General features: G+C 32.1%; 1 protein-coding gene and 1 non-coding gene across 6 annotated transcripts in view; one reads left to right on the forward strand and one right to left on the reverse strand.

The window, feature by feature from the left end:
* LOC141450661 (uncharacterized) overlaps nucleotides 1-13,150 on the reverse strand; it is a 249,567-nt gene extending 236,417 nt beyond the window's left edge. For 3 of the 5 annotated variants that reach the window (XM_074121334.1, XM_074121307.1, XM_074121298.1), the window contains exon 1: nucleotides 12,870-13,149. Coding sequence is in view for 4 of the 5 variants with exons in the window: in XM_074121307.1 (XP_073977408.1) it covers nucleotides 12,870-12,957 (88 nt within the window). In the remaining variant the exon portion in view is untranslated. Of the gene's footprint in view, nucleotides 1-12,869 lie in introns of all 5 variants that reach the window. The other 2 variants (XM_074121292.1, XM_074121283.1) reach the window with 1 other exon arrangement.
* Nucleotides 12,319-12,391, forward strand: TRNAR-UCG (transfer RNA arginine (anticodon UCG)). Its single transcript has one exon. It is a non-coding gene; the product is annotated as a tRNA-Arg (tRNA).
* Nucleotides 13,151-15,427: the final 2,277 nt, after the last annotated feature.

The raw sequence follows: 15,427 nt of genomic DNA on the forward strand, positions 1-15,427 counted from the left end.
GATAAGTGGGCGTCGTTTTTATCAATCACGTAGGTCTCGTGAAGCTGTTCGGCGATCACGATTATTCCAGTTTGTTGTCCATACATTGTTGTTCTCTACAGAATAATCATTCTGCATGCCCTCTTGAAATAAGGCGTACATTTGCTAATTCATTAATTTAAACATATTTTGTTGGAAGTTTTACTATTTATTTTGCCGATTTTTATCAATGATTTTATTTTACAATGATTGAATTTTTAATTATAATAAAATTTATCAACCTATCTTATCATTTTCCCAGGATGTCAATCACTGGTCTCAAACAAAAAAGCTGTAGGACTAGTAATTGACATACATGTCAATTACTGGGCAGATTGCCGTTTCAAGGACCAGTGATTGACAGCCCCATTTTAATCCTCAATGCTTCTTATAATTAAAAAAAAAACTACATAAATGAAATCTACAAGTAATACTAATTATAACAGAACATTGATAACCACACGAATATATGAACAAATAAACGAAAAATAAGAAAAAAGGAAAATTATTTTCTTATCAATCCTCCTTAGCAACGGCTTGTTTTTTCCTTGATTTTGAACTTTTAACACAAATAACCTTCCACTGATACCAAGGAACCTTCCAATAATTAATAATTTTCTGGAACTGCTGCCCAAAGGCTTCTCAATAACGAAATTGAAAGAATCACCACTAAAAACGGCTCATATCCCTTATAATACCAGTTTATTTCTGGTATGTCAATTACTGGTGCCCGGTCAATTACTGGTCCCTTCACCCTAAGTTCATAATATAATTTTTAGCTTTCGTTGTATTTTATTGTTTTATATCTTAATAATGTAAATGTACCCCTTAGGGAGTAAACTTGACTTGGAAACTTGGCTTCTTGCAGATAAATAACTAGTTCAACACAACACGATCAATGTTTACACTGACATCCCAAACACTCAATACATATTTGGCCTGCAGAGATAATTAATGTGTGCAACTATTAGGGTTTAGCGAATCCAAAGACAAATTCATCTTCACAAGAACACAACTTTAATCTCTCAAGACACCTACATTTATGTACAAATGCTTTCTTATTAGGGAGCCATATCAGATCTTTTAGGTTTCAATAGATTTGGCTTAGTAATCTGCAATCTAACATAAATTGTAGCTATATCTAAAAATGGCTAATCTGCACGTACAGGAGGAAAAAAAAGAGTTTGTGGAAATCGATTTGTCTCTACTTTAGAATAAATATTTGCTTTTTTATCTTTACTAGACACAATATTTTTTTATTTTACAATTTGTTCGCCCTTATCAGAATTTATTTGAATTATCGAGTAAACTAATAACTACAGATTGATTCCGCTTTTCTTTTATTTAGTAAACTTTTTAAATATTGTTAGATAACATGTAGCGCCAGGATTCTAGACCGTTTTTGACTGATTGAATCAAAGTGACCGTTGAGGAAGATTTATAACTGTGATTGAGATCTCGCCACTCGCCAGGAGAAACTAGTTAATTAAAAAGACATTAACTTTAGACAAAAGAAAGTTCGACCGGACTGGACTGTTCATTACATGCTTGGTATGCACGTAGATTTTTTTTTGGTATATATAACGGCATCAGGGAAACAAATTTTTACAGATCATTTCTAGGTGTCCCCCATATTACCAGTCTTAATTGGTGTACTTTCTCCAGAATTAATGTTGATACTTTTGCACGCAATTAAGGATAGTATCTCTTTACTACTTATCCAAAATTATAATTTGATTGTTGGTATAAACGTCTTTAGATTTCGTGTTTTTTTTTTTTTAATTTGAACGAAAAAATTGAAGTATGGAAAGGAATGTTAAAATAATATTTGCAAATTAATCTAAGACCTTCATGAATTTATCATTGTTTACTAAAATATTAAGAAGCAACTGGAAGAGAAGCGTATATATTCTGACGAACAATGAGATTTTCAAGCAGCCCATTGTGGTATTGCTTGTATTCCACAGTTAGCGCCAATTCGTAGAGGAACACTTATCTAAGTTCAAAGATGTAAAAACGGTTGTTATTGAATGAAGAGAATAAGCGCCTAATTTGTATATGTTCTCAAAATTCTAAAACCTTTACTAATTCTACTAATACTTTGTAGCTACTAAGGGCATACTATAAAGATGTTGAATACCTTCCACTTTATTAATTGGATGTGCCATTAAAAACAGTCAAAAAGGGGCTATAAGATAGGATTAAATTTAAAGAATAACTTTTTTTGCGGGTACTTTCTGTTCGCAGATGACCAGGTGGTGGTAACAGAATATAGTTGTAAGACGCTATGTAGTGAGGAAGTTAGATAGGGAGTACAAGCGCTGAGCATTAAATATATACCTCTCTAAAACGGAGCTTCCAACTCTTAAGATCCTAATAATAGAAAGCTGATGGCAGTAGAATTAAGGAGAACCCAAAGTATCAAATTTCAAGAATCAGTTCTCAAAAGTGAAGGTGATCCTAGGAAAGAAGTTTATGGAAAAACAGTAAGTTTTGTCATATTCACGGCTCTAGAGCAAAAGTGTTCCAAGAAATCTCTGAAATGTTCTCCAAGTTGAGAGAGTTTCAGAAATAATTACTCTTCATATTCGTACTTTCTATAAGAATTTAGCAACAATTATCTTTTTCAAAAACCCCCTTCAAAGCAAGTGCTTTTGTAAAGGAGGCAGAAGCCGACTCTTTCTGTACCTAAGAACAACCCTGATATTCTAAATTTGTGGCAACAATTATTTACTTATTTAGAGTGGAACACTTGGAAAAGGGTAACGGCCTCATCTGCACAATTATCTGTGTTGTGTTTTTAGATACACAGTTGTAACATGACTGATTTTATGTTCTGTACTAGTTTACTTAACTGTTCAGCACGAAAAATATTTAATTAGTGGCATTAATTACATTTAATTGAATTTATTTGTTCAATTAGAGTCGAAGTTAACGTTATACCTGGAGAAACGTATGCCATTGGTATATCCAAAAAATCCGATTATCAGGGGGTGTAGGGGCAGATTAGGGTAAACGGTGGGACGGCAAGAGGTGCCCCACACAGTTAATATTATTGCTAAAATCTTTTGTTTTGGTTTAATTAGAACAGTGCTACTAGATAATATTGCAAACATAAGTTTGATCGAATTTGATACGAATTAGAAAAAAGGAATTCAGCTTAATGGCACAATTAACATCATTAAGATGAGTTTTAGAGATTTAAGCAAATGATTATGCCAAAAAAAAATCACTCTGCTTCTTTGCTGCACTACAGCTCCTAGGCTGCCGTTATTTCTTAAGTGATTTACTGTAAAATATTTATTTTATATATTTTACCAACGCTATTGTTCGGCGAAATGCTGTAAAACCTGTGCCTACGTGCTAGTTTACTTTATTCAAGGAACGTATCCTTCTCTAGGTTTACTTTTTTTTATGATAGACGAACTTGAACCAATTCCAGCAAAGCAGATAACACTTTAATGAAATTGACATGAAAATTTCCATTAGTTGCCGAAGTTTTGTGAAAAGAAGCCTAACCTCGTTGTTATTAAGACTTGACTATTTAGACCTATAGAATAAGTGAGTTTAAATTTCGTATTATTTTTTTATACTTTTTAAAAACTGCTTGAGAATATAAATAAAGGATATAAAATTATCTTGATCTTTTAATGATAACCGTATTAAAGAAATAGTAAAAAGAGATAGAGGACACTTGCTTCAATAATGTATTCATAGCTTTATTAATAAGTTTACTAATTAGAACTTTGAAAATAGCAGGGTTGCTTGCTTTTATCCAGCCACTTTGAAAACGACTCTGATGCTGTTCTAATTAAAGAGTTTGAAAAAGAATTCAATTGAATAAGAAGATACCTCTTATTTTCTGATTTCTTGTGACGTCGATATAAGAAATTTATAGTATTATGAAACATAAAAGAGGCAAAGTGCACCCTTTGTTGCACTTACAAATTTTCTATGTAAGATCTTTGGTTCTCTTAGGGACTGACGAAAATTCTGAATACACCACCTTAAATTACCCTGTACCGCTTGCCATCTATTTTTCATACTCTCTTCTATTGAAGAGCAGTGAGAAGAATTAGAAGAAATAATAATTATATATATATATATGTATATAATTTATTTTAATTTTTGTTTGAAGATAGTATAAGTAAAGAGTAAGAATAACAAGAAGTGGATTCCTATGTGAAGATCACGGGTTCAAATCCTGTTAGATTTTTACTTAAAGCTACCAGCCATTAGATTTTTTCTTCCTAGGAGCTTCTTACAGAGCGGTCTTCTTAGAGACCGGTTATACACTAAGAAAAAGCAGGAGGCGCCAATGAAATCGGATGTTGAAGCGCTTTAAGTAAAAATATATTGTGTGTGTGAGAATGATTAAAACTTGTGTATAAGATCTGTACTTTGTTTTTCCACTGATTTATTTTTTGTTTCAGGTACCATGAAAACTAGGAAGCTTTAGCCTTGAGTGAGCGAGTAAGATTGATTGGATTGTGAAAAGTGAATATTGTGTGACACAGAGAAGCTTATAACAAAATTAATATTGCATCTACAAACTGCGACTTCTTAATGTAAGTGACTTTCCTAAAAAAATGTGTTTTGTTTGGAATCACGAATCTTTACAGAATGGTGATGCATACGCAGTGCAGTGTGTGTACGCAAGTAGGTTAGGTATTTTTTTTCTCGTGAAAAACCTAAGCAAGACAACATTAAGAGGGGAGGAAACCAATCACAAATATTATCCATGTAACAAATCAATTCGAAAATTTGTAAGTTTTTTTTTTAGATATGGTAAAATAAACATGTGCGAAAAACTCACAGTTAATAATTTCAGCACAATAAAATCGATAAATGATAAATTATACTTTAAGTTCTTAAGATTGTGTGTGAACTTTTCCCACATAACGGTAATTTTTTTGAATAAAATAATTAAAATAACAAAATTACGTAATTAATTTCTCAATTATAGTTAGGAAATGATTTTGTAAGTTCGGAAGAAAAGTTTTGTTACTTATTAGGAAACATGATTACTTTCTGTAGTAAATTTTGATACCTATAAAAAAAAAAATCTACTTTCAGGGATAGCCTCAGGAATTAAGAATTTTTTATGAAGAGTGGTTTTTTGATTGGTGTTGGCTCATAAAAATTGGTATCAATAAAAACAGCCGATAAAATCTAGAAGGCCCAACGATTCACTAAACATTTTAGCCTCTCTTAAGAAATATTGTATTTCTTCAGAAGTTTAAAATTTTAAGTTTGCACTAGATCTATCCACTTCAAGGTCACCAGATAGAGTAAGAAAAAGTGTTTTTATTTTACAAATTTGGCAAAATGTTTGTGCTACCAACAATGAAATTTATCTTGACAATAAACGTTTTGTCTAAATAACCCAATCGGGAGAGGTGCCTCTTTACTGATTGCTTTTCTTCAAAAATTACATCGATATTTTTTTTAAAGTTGGTGAACTAATTGTACTTAAAACATTCATTGTAACATTTTACTGAAAAAATTATTTAAGTAGCTTTTGGAGTAACTTAGAACTTCATCTATCACATGTATTGTTTTAATTGGAATTAAATATGTTAGTAATTTCATATTCGAAGAATATCAGTTGTCCTGATAGCCTCCTTACTGTTGGTCATTTTAGCAATATTTTCACAAATTTTGCTTTTAACTTTGAGCATACTCTACATTCATTTAGGCCTATCAAAATGTCAAGCTCTCGTATAAAGTGTCATCTTTATGGAAAAGCTTTTATTTTGTTTTTTTTTTCCTAAACTTTTTCTTATACATTAGAATATTAATTCATTAGAATTCTGGGCAAGATGGTAGATCATGCTTCTTTGCAACTACCATTTTATAGCCATAAACCAATTGATTATGTATATCATTGAAGTTTACCTTCATTTTAGTAGACATTCTAAATTTTAAGAATAGTTCAATGTTCATTACGGGACTAGAAAGATTGTGCCTCACCACATTTTCTTTCTGTTTCATGTGCAAGTTTAAAATGAAATGGTTTAGTTGATTTGTTTATTATTCTTTTTTAGATTGTCTTCCACTGTTTGCAATATCAATATGATTGTTTTCTTTTATTGTTTTTATTATTATTAACGAAGCAAACTAGTAGTAAAACGTTAAATCGTAAACTGTACTACAAGTGCTATGGGGCATTTTTATGAAAAGAATGCGTGAAGTTTTTTTCTCATTACGTTTTTAATAACTGAAGCTCGTTTAAACAAACCTCTTTTACACCAGCTACATGTTAAAAGTACTTAAAATAATTCAAAAATGTTTTCTCCTTGAAGATTAGTTTTTTAAATATCTAAATTTGTTTTTTTCAATAACAGCTGACTTGAACGAAATGTAAATAACAAATCAGATGACCTCATAAGGTCAAAACGGTTCAGAAGAATGAATAAATTTTTTTTTTTATGAAACGGAATGAGGAGCTCGATTGTCACTAATCTAGCACAGGCAATTAAATCATAAACTCTTCCATTATAACATTAATATCCGTCGTTTTCGCACCATTATTCTTGTAAGTCGGACGTGATTCAAACTTTTATCCATAATCAAAAGTTGATTAGACTATTTAAGGCAGGACAATTGGGCTTCTGTTGGTGAAGCTTCTTTCAACACATTACTTGCTGGCAGGATAGTTACATTAGCCGAATTTTTGGGCGATTCTTATTAAAATCATTAGTGTTGTTCTGTACTTTAGTATATTAAACAAGTGCGTGGGGTTATATAAATACTTTATGTGCAAATACTTTTTTTGTTAAAAACTGTGTTCTTTTTTAAAAATAAAGTATGCAACTCATTCTTTACGCAATCCCAAACATTATTTATGCTCTATAGATACAGAAAACTTTATATCCGATGTTTTTTAACTCTAATTTACTACCTTCTACGAATTGTCTGCTATTATACTCGTACATACTACCTTAACCTTCACCACGATGTATTTTCCTCACCGATTCTAAGAATCTTGTAAGTTTTCGCTTAAAGCTTAACTTAAAATACATAGAACACTCAGGTTAAAGTATTTTGTTTGTTAATATTTACTTTCATTGCTAATTCAACAGTAATTCGGAATTTAGGCATCAATTTTAATTCTTTTTCTTACATTGGTGACAGTTCTATCATTCTATGGCCTCTCAAGCACATTCAAGACATTGTAGACACTGTCGCTTCCATTATTATTCACGTGCTGCACATTATTCAACAAGGGTGAAACACTTTCAAGATTTATTTTTGAAGGATTTACTTCGACAAGTACACATTTTTTTCCGTCTCAGATAACTCTTAAGTACAAGTTAAGATTGTGGTAATGGGATTCCTCGAAAGTGTTGCTAAATCCCTAGAGGGAAGAAAATCCGTTTCTAAGTTTTCCAACAATTTTCGTGAAACTTTCAAAGTTAAGTGCATTGAACTTTTATTTGTAAAATTGTTTCTGGAAAAATGAAATTTAGAGATGCCCTAGATAACTGAACGTTTGGCTAATTTTTTTTATTATTATTTTTCACGCTTGAATTTAGGATTTTTCAAACAGCAAGGATCACTGATGGGTTGTTTTGACACTTGCGTGGTCACGGCATTGTTTCATGCGCTGTTATTATGTAATTAAGTTCAAGGAGACTCCATAAGTGGACATGTAATCTTTATAAACATACAAAGGCTTGCCAATGTTTAAACAGCCTTCTTCCAAAAGAGAGGGAAATTATTGACATATATCATTATTTTCTCCGCCGAGCTTTTCAAATATATACCTCAGTGTTGAAAATGACCAGTTCCTTGCAAGAAAGATGAAATTGGCAATTTCTCTACCTTTTTAGATGAGTAAATCAGGCTCAGAACAAAAACAAAAAGTAAAGAGTTTCTTTGGTTTTTGAATGGAGACTTTAAATTATTTAACCATTTTATCATGCAGATTGATAATATTTTCATTCTTTTGAATGGTCAAATCCTATGCTACGATGTCTAGTTTCTGATCTTATCGAATCATCTGAATTATTAATAGAAAAACATATCAGTTAATAATCTCAACGAATAAGCAGGCTAAACCCTAATACAGACATTTACCTGAACAAACCAGTAGGAGGCAGTAAGTCGAGTTAGCCACTTCTTCAAGAGACCTTTGCATCTCTGAAGGTATCCAACAACACGAACTACTTATACTTTATGACAAGCCCAACATTCACACGATACAAAAATAGGGCTGTTTGGGTTTAGCGAACCTACGGGCTAATTCGTGTTCATTCATCACTCACTCACACTTACATATTTAACTTTTTAGACACTAACACTGATAAATTAGGGAATTACAGTAGATCATTTTTGTTGCAGTAGATTTGGATCCCCTTTATAATCTTATTATCTATCTTAGCAAAGTATGATTGTTTACTAAGAGTTGGGGTTTCCTCTCCTATCTCACAATTTTAGTCACTCACAAACAATCCTTTAATGTCATTAGCTTGCTGACAAACCTTTAAAAAAATAAAATTCTAAGTATACAAATTTTTTTAAGAAGAAACGTGAATTCTTTTGCAGTCTAAACTTGACTGTAAAGTATTATTTTAGTTACTAACATTGTTAGATAAATATCAGTGCTCTGTGTCCAACACGGTCCTACAATATTGGGATTTAAGTAAACAAGTTCGGTAACCTTCTTTAATCGCTTGATAACGGAATTTTCAGTTTAGTTTTTCTCAGTTTAATTTATTTCAAATATTTGAACGAGAAATAAATGTTTTAAAAGTGAACTTCATAGAAGCTAACCCTGAAACTATACTTTAATGTAAGGTAATACAGGACCGAATTAGATTAGATCCCAGCATAATTGCTTTGCTTTGCATTAGTTGAGTTTGAGAAGCAGCAGTATGAAAGCCCTTACGCCGACTCAAATGTTGTGTAATGTTGCCCCCTGAGAGGCTACAGTGGATCCCCCTTTCAGTTCCCACACGTGTCCCAACCAACACTCTACAGTAGGTTGTTGTTATGTCCAATCACTGTTCGGCAGATGTACAAATAATCTGCATAATCTGTTTAAATTTATAATGACGATTTCTAAAAATAGCTTCTGGAAACACACATTATTCAATTTGCTTTTAAATTTATTGAAAATTACAATAAAAAATCTATTTAAAAAAAGAAACCTTTAAAAACCCTTCAATAAATTGGTACATTATCTGGTGTTACCTAAGGAAAGTATCGTTTTTCAATTTTCTGCGATTTTGGTTTTTGAGTTGCGGTGAACACTCATTCACCAGAGAGAGAAACCACTTTGTAAAAGCCACTTTTTCATACTCAGGGTACCTTATTCTTGTTCTTATTAATGTAAATCAGATAATTATAAAATATATGTGAATTGAGAGTAGGTGGAAAATTTTAAATTACCTCGTTCATGAATTTCCAGTGTAATTTCTCAAATTTGACAAAATTGCAATACTTCCTCTTATCTAGTCAATATAAAAATTTGACTTCTAAAAGAGAATTGCATTTAGTTTATTTAATGTTTGCATGGTTCACTTCAGTTAGCAACTTCCAACATTCTGACATACTCACTTGCTTTAAATGCTTAAATATTAACAAATATGGATACAAGAAGTAATGAGACTCTACTGAAGGTACTTAGGTTATTGCGATTTCTATTTACCTTCGCATACTAACTGTACGCATAAATGTCACGTTTACACACTGAGAGATCTTTGTGAGTATCTTAAACTAACCTTCTTCGTACAGTCCATGAACCCCCTGGCATGTTTGCTCGATCAGGGACTTCTGCTGTTAATTTCTTACTCCCTAATGTTTTGCAAGATCAAGTTGTAAGAGTGTCACAAGCTCAAATATATCGTTTATCTGCCGATATATTCTTCTCATGGAAAAGAGTGTTATACTCAATGCACTTAAGTTCAGAAAACAACTTAAGACTTTTATTTTTCATCTTATGGAAACAATAAAAAGGTTTGAAATTAAGTTTTTAACATAAAAATTTAAGTAGATCTCTTTTTAAGAATGAATTCAACTTCTAAGAGTTTTTGTGCCATTTTTCTTCACAAAGGAAAGGTTGTCTAAATAAGGGATATTAGACTCTGGGCGCGGTAAATAAAAAACAAAAAGTTTGGAGAAAGTTATTCAACTTCAGATTAATAATCAAATAATCTTTCGAAGACTGTGAGATGAAATTCTCATTTAGTCCTAAATCTGTGAAGATATAGACAGGTACGACGGATAAAATCTGTGATATTATCCAACATTAAGGACTTGAGACATATTTTCAAAATTAAATCATTGAAGAAAGTGCATAATGAATGAATAAATTGTAAAAAAAATTAGCATTGTTTTTTTCAGTTTTTGTTTTTTTGTTCATTTAAATAATTCGGTCAGTACGTCATAATTGGATAATGATAACCTAGTATACAGAAACAAAAAAATGACCCTAATCTTACAAGATAAACAGTCTGAAGGCTGTCTTTACAAAAACTAGAACTCTTGTTTACAATTTTTTTTTTAAATTAATAATTCTGCTAGAAAAATGACGAAACAAACATAATAGGTTTTAATTGGGAGACTGTTAGGTATTTTACTGGAGTTTTGAGTGTTTTTCCACTGTTCCTCACCATTTATTTCTGTCGGGTGTATTAACCTCGGAGATTATTTTCATTACCTGTTTTGTATTCTAAGACGCATCAACATCTGATGACCTGGCCAATGAAGCCTTCTCATTGCCTCTGACCTCCGGATCGCGTTCTCTTGGTACAGACAATATTTCCTATCTCAAACCGTGTGGTATAGGGTCTTCTAGGCAAAGAAAAATACATGTACAACTGAACTGGAAGTTTATCTTCTCTCTGTATCTCTGTATAATCCAATATCTATATAATGTCCTACGGCTTGGACATTAACGCCTATTATTATTTTTATCATTTCATGAGCATCTGGATAAAACAACCAACTGTGTAAATAAAAGTAAAATGGAATTTACTTGACAACATGCTGATATCTTGTTATTGCTTCACACTGCTCTTGCCTAAAACCATCACACTTTAACCGATTAGAGAGCACTAATCCTTCCAGCTATTTTCGAGCACTAGCCAAGAATTTATAGCCAGAAAAAGTCATCGTGGAATCTCTCTGTCTTTATTATTGTGATTTCTTGGTGTTGTGTCCAAGCTTCACTATTTATTTGCCAAAGTAGATACTCTGGTCATGAATTGTTTTAAAAGAGCATTGGCATAGGTAACAAGAGACATCCTGGATGCTAGTATTGACTTCACGATTAGTTCGATTAAGGATGAGGAAGTATTGTTGTAAGTATTTAAATTTGAAAATACATGTTCGAGCACAACAAAGTGGTTTCTTCTAATTTTTGTAATAGAGTATGTGTTATACGCTGCTCAACTCAAAACATAAAAATCTCAGAAAGAACAAATTAGAAATTTCGTTTAGTATAGGACTGATCCTAGAAATAAGAGTATCAAAATTTATCAGTTCAGAATACTTTACTGAATCGATTTCTGTAATTATTTTTTTTAATTTTCAAAAATAATAAAATCTTTTTTCTGTTCAATTCCTAATAGCGAGGTGGAGAAACAATAATTTACTGCAAATTAGATACAAATCCCTTTTGAAGTTAGGATCCGTACCTGCTAGTCTATATTACAATGTACTGGAATAAACTGGAAAACCAAGTGACCTTCCGGCTCAAAGAAGACCGCTGCTCCCAGACCTTCCTTCCACTCTGGAACCAACCGTTAACACTTGAGGTAATTTCATTTCATGTACGATAGCAGGCAGACGGTCTCTACGTTATCACTCCTTTCTAGGAGGCAACCTGACGCTGATGAAAGAACAAGAATGACTTTTTTTTTTATTTTACTACAATGAAAGAGTGTTAAAGACCCAAAGTGACTGCGTTTTCCCTTTTTCATTAACGAATAATTTAAATAATAATGAGGAGGAGTTGTTAACGATCAGTTTGGTGGATTCCACTTTCAAAATTTTTATTATTTGTTTTAGATATTTTACTGTGAATTTCACCGCACAGATCTCACCCCATGAAGTCAGTTCTGAGTTTACAAAATGATGCTTTACAAAAAGGCTGGAGTTTATTAAAGATTTGAATGTAGAGAAAACAAATATTAACACTATTAAAGTATTTTGTTAATTAACTAAAACATTGTAAGTAAATGCGGTTAGTGAGTTGATTGATCACCTAGTTATCTTTAATTAATAAAACAAAAATAAAAACATTTCTGTGACTGCTGAAAATTGTTTCGTAATGAAGGGCTTAGTATAGAAGACCGTGTGGCCTAATGGATAAGGCGTCGGACTTCGGATCCGAAGATTGCAGGTTCGAGTCCTGTCGCGGTCGCATTTTAAGTTTTTTTTGCACAAAGGGTTGTATAGAAAATTAGATTATCATCCTTCTCATACTCATGCACTCTCTGCAACGCTTAACTCAATATTTTTTTAATAATAATAAAGGAATTAGACCAATCAGAAGAGGTAGGGTTTATTAAAAAAAGTCAAAATTTTTACGATTACGTCAAAAGTTTTGAACATTTTTTTATACACAACCTTGAATTTAATTGTACTACCGCAGTAGTCTACATATTTTCATTATCTCTTCATAAATACTTAAATAAATTAAAATAATAAAATATAAGTTATAAAATAAAAAATAGTTTGATGTTAGAATTAGCTTCATTTTTCAGAGTAAAAATAGTGGTAGACTTTCTATAATTTGAAAATGCAATATATAGAATGTTTTGGCTAATGTTACTTTTCCTTTGTAAATTAATTATATTGGAATATTAAGACAAATATAAATATATTAAAATTGAACTAACCTGGAATGTAAATATCCTTTTGTGCGATAATTATTAGTGTACAATTTTTGAAAATGAAAAGAAGCAATGACAAGCACTTAAGTGACATCCGCCACTTTGTAGATATCGCGTTTCATCATTCTTACTGATTATACTAGTAATCAAAGCAAACAGTTGGTGGTGGAGATGAAGGGAAAGAAAACTAAGCTACTACTGTTGCTACCAGCGACTAAACGCAGTCGTCGTATGTTCCCATTGCTCACAGCTCCATGTACCGGACTCACACTGAACGTGCGGGGACTTGTTGAAAGATTTTTTTTTTCAAGCCGCCATAATACAGAGGCGGGAGTAACAATACTGTGTGGGTTTGTTGTTGAATACGCTGTGTTGCGGATATTTGTTGTACTAAAACACTAAGTAAAGTGGCGCCTGCAACCGGTCATTCAACATAAACATTAGCCATTATTATTTGTTGTTTTTCTTATCAAATATGGTAATAGTAGAAGTCAGCAACACATTATTTAATACAATTTAAAATGAACTTTGTAGGGTGTATCTCTGATTTGCACATAATAGTCCAGAATTGGAAATACTGGTGGTTATGTGAGCTTAGACTTGCACAAACATAAACAGCTTCCCTAGGAAGAAATTTTCTTTTTTTTTTTTTGCATTAATGTTATTACATTTAATCACCTTATTTATAATTAATTGTAATCTTCTCTAGCTCACAGTACTACATGAGATTGAAAGGTGTGAAATGATACCTAGGAAGTAGAACTTGTAAGAAATATTAACATTAGAAAGTCTCCTTAAATACATAAATTAAGTATCGCTAATTTAGTTATTACTATTCATCTCCTAATGTAAATCACGTAAATTTGTTTTCTGTATTCATGATAATGTTTTGTTAAGTTAAAGTAATTATACAAGTTTTATATATCTTTGTCCAAAACTGAATTAGTGATTCAATAATTTGCTAGTTTCTCTTCATTACTTTCTATTGTTAAGAGGAGTTGTGTCAACCTTGTTTTCTCAAAATTAAATGTTTTGTGGTCAAAAAAATATGAGAAAAAAAAATTTGGGGTATAGACTTCATGTGTAAACAAAATATTTCAAAAAGCTCAAATTTATTTAGATAACACAAACTAATTTAAATTTTTTTTTTTGTTTTGTTTTTGTTTAGGCTTAGGTTTAGCTATCTTAATAGGGACCGGATTTTCTCTGTGGTTAGCGTAAAGGATTTCCCAGCGGAGACCCCGCGTTCGAATCCAGCTACTGGCTCTTTCATTTTCTCAGGGGCTACTTACAGCTCACTGTCCCAGTGATGAACATGTTATATGGCCTCAGATGTTGATGCTTAAAAGTGCTGTTAAATAAAAAAAAAAATCCAATTTACCCTCATTTGTAAACATTACGAGTGCCTAGGCCAATAGTCAAAAAATTTATTTATTTAAACTGTTCTTACTGAAGAAAGAGAAAGAGTTTTGTAAAGGTTTTGATGATAGGTTTACGCCCTTTGTATCAAAGAAATGAACCTACAATATAGAAGTGACATGTGACGTTCTTCCATTGGTTGTTTGGGATTTCAATAAAATCAATCCGGGCCGTACCACTTATTTTCTCAAGCAATACAATCGTGCTTCTAGTAAATTGAGACAAATGAAGACGACTTATTGCACCTGTCGCTGAATGACAGCAAGCTGTCTGTAGTGGGGGTACGATAGGCCCAATTGCTACAAGTAAATAAATGGTTTGAAAGTATTTTGGGGAATAATTCATGGAAGAAAGATTATCTATTTTTCGAGGAACGTTTGAATTCAAGATCTAAGGTCCCTTCGAGTGAAACAAGCAAATAACAGTCGGTGAAGAAAACTTTTGAATCAAACAAAAAAAAAAGTAACAAAGAAGAAAATATTTATTAGTTGAGCCCATAGAAGGCATTGTTTTATAGAAGACGTTGTTTGCGTCAGTGGCCTCGTGACCTCCGTTTCATGTTTTCTTGTTTGTCTTCCATGTCTGCCTCACAGTATATCACGTATGTTAGTTATACCGCATGATTCCGAAAGGAGGTAAAAAAACATTCTGTAATTCTTATTGCTTGTCTTTATATTTCTAGAGAACGAGAACAATTTGAGTAACTCTCAACACTCCAGAGGTGCTTTATCTGCTTATGACCCAGATTTTACAATTGACCTTCGCCTGAAGTCGCCTGTCCTCGGGTTAGTCGCTTTAGGAATTTAGATATAATGGGTATGTATAATTTAAGTTTTTTCGAAATATCAGTACTTTAGGACTCGGAGAATCTTATTTCTTTTTTCATTGCCATATAAACAAATTAAGGGTAGCCAGCCAATTGAGGTTATTTGGAAACAAGTACTGCAGAATCTTCCTTGATAAGGTTTCACATAGATTTAATCCTGACCAACCATGCAACTTATGCGCATATGAAAGTGATAATTTAGAACACTTCCTTTTAACATGCCCTATGTTGAATTGCTTTAGACAAATGTATCTTTCCAACCATATATTTTACCCCATGGACGATAATACAATGCTAAATTTATTGACAATAGAGTCTT

The sequence above is a fragment of the Rhodnius prolixus genome, unplaced genomic scaffold (genome assembly GCF_049639745.1).
Source record: "Rhodnius prolixus isolate KJV_2025 unplaced genomic scaffold, Rpr scaffold_1, whole genome shotgun sequence".
NCBI lineage: Eukaryota > Metazoa > Arthropoda > Insecta > Hemiptera > Reduviidae > Rhodnius > Rhodnius prolixus.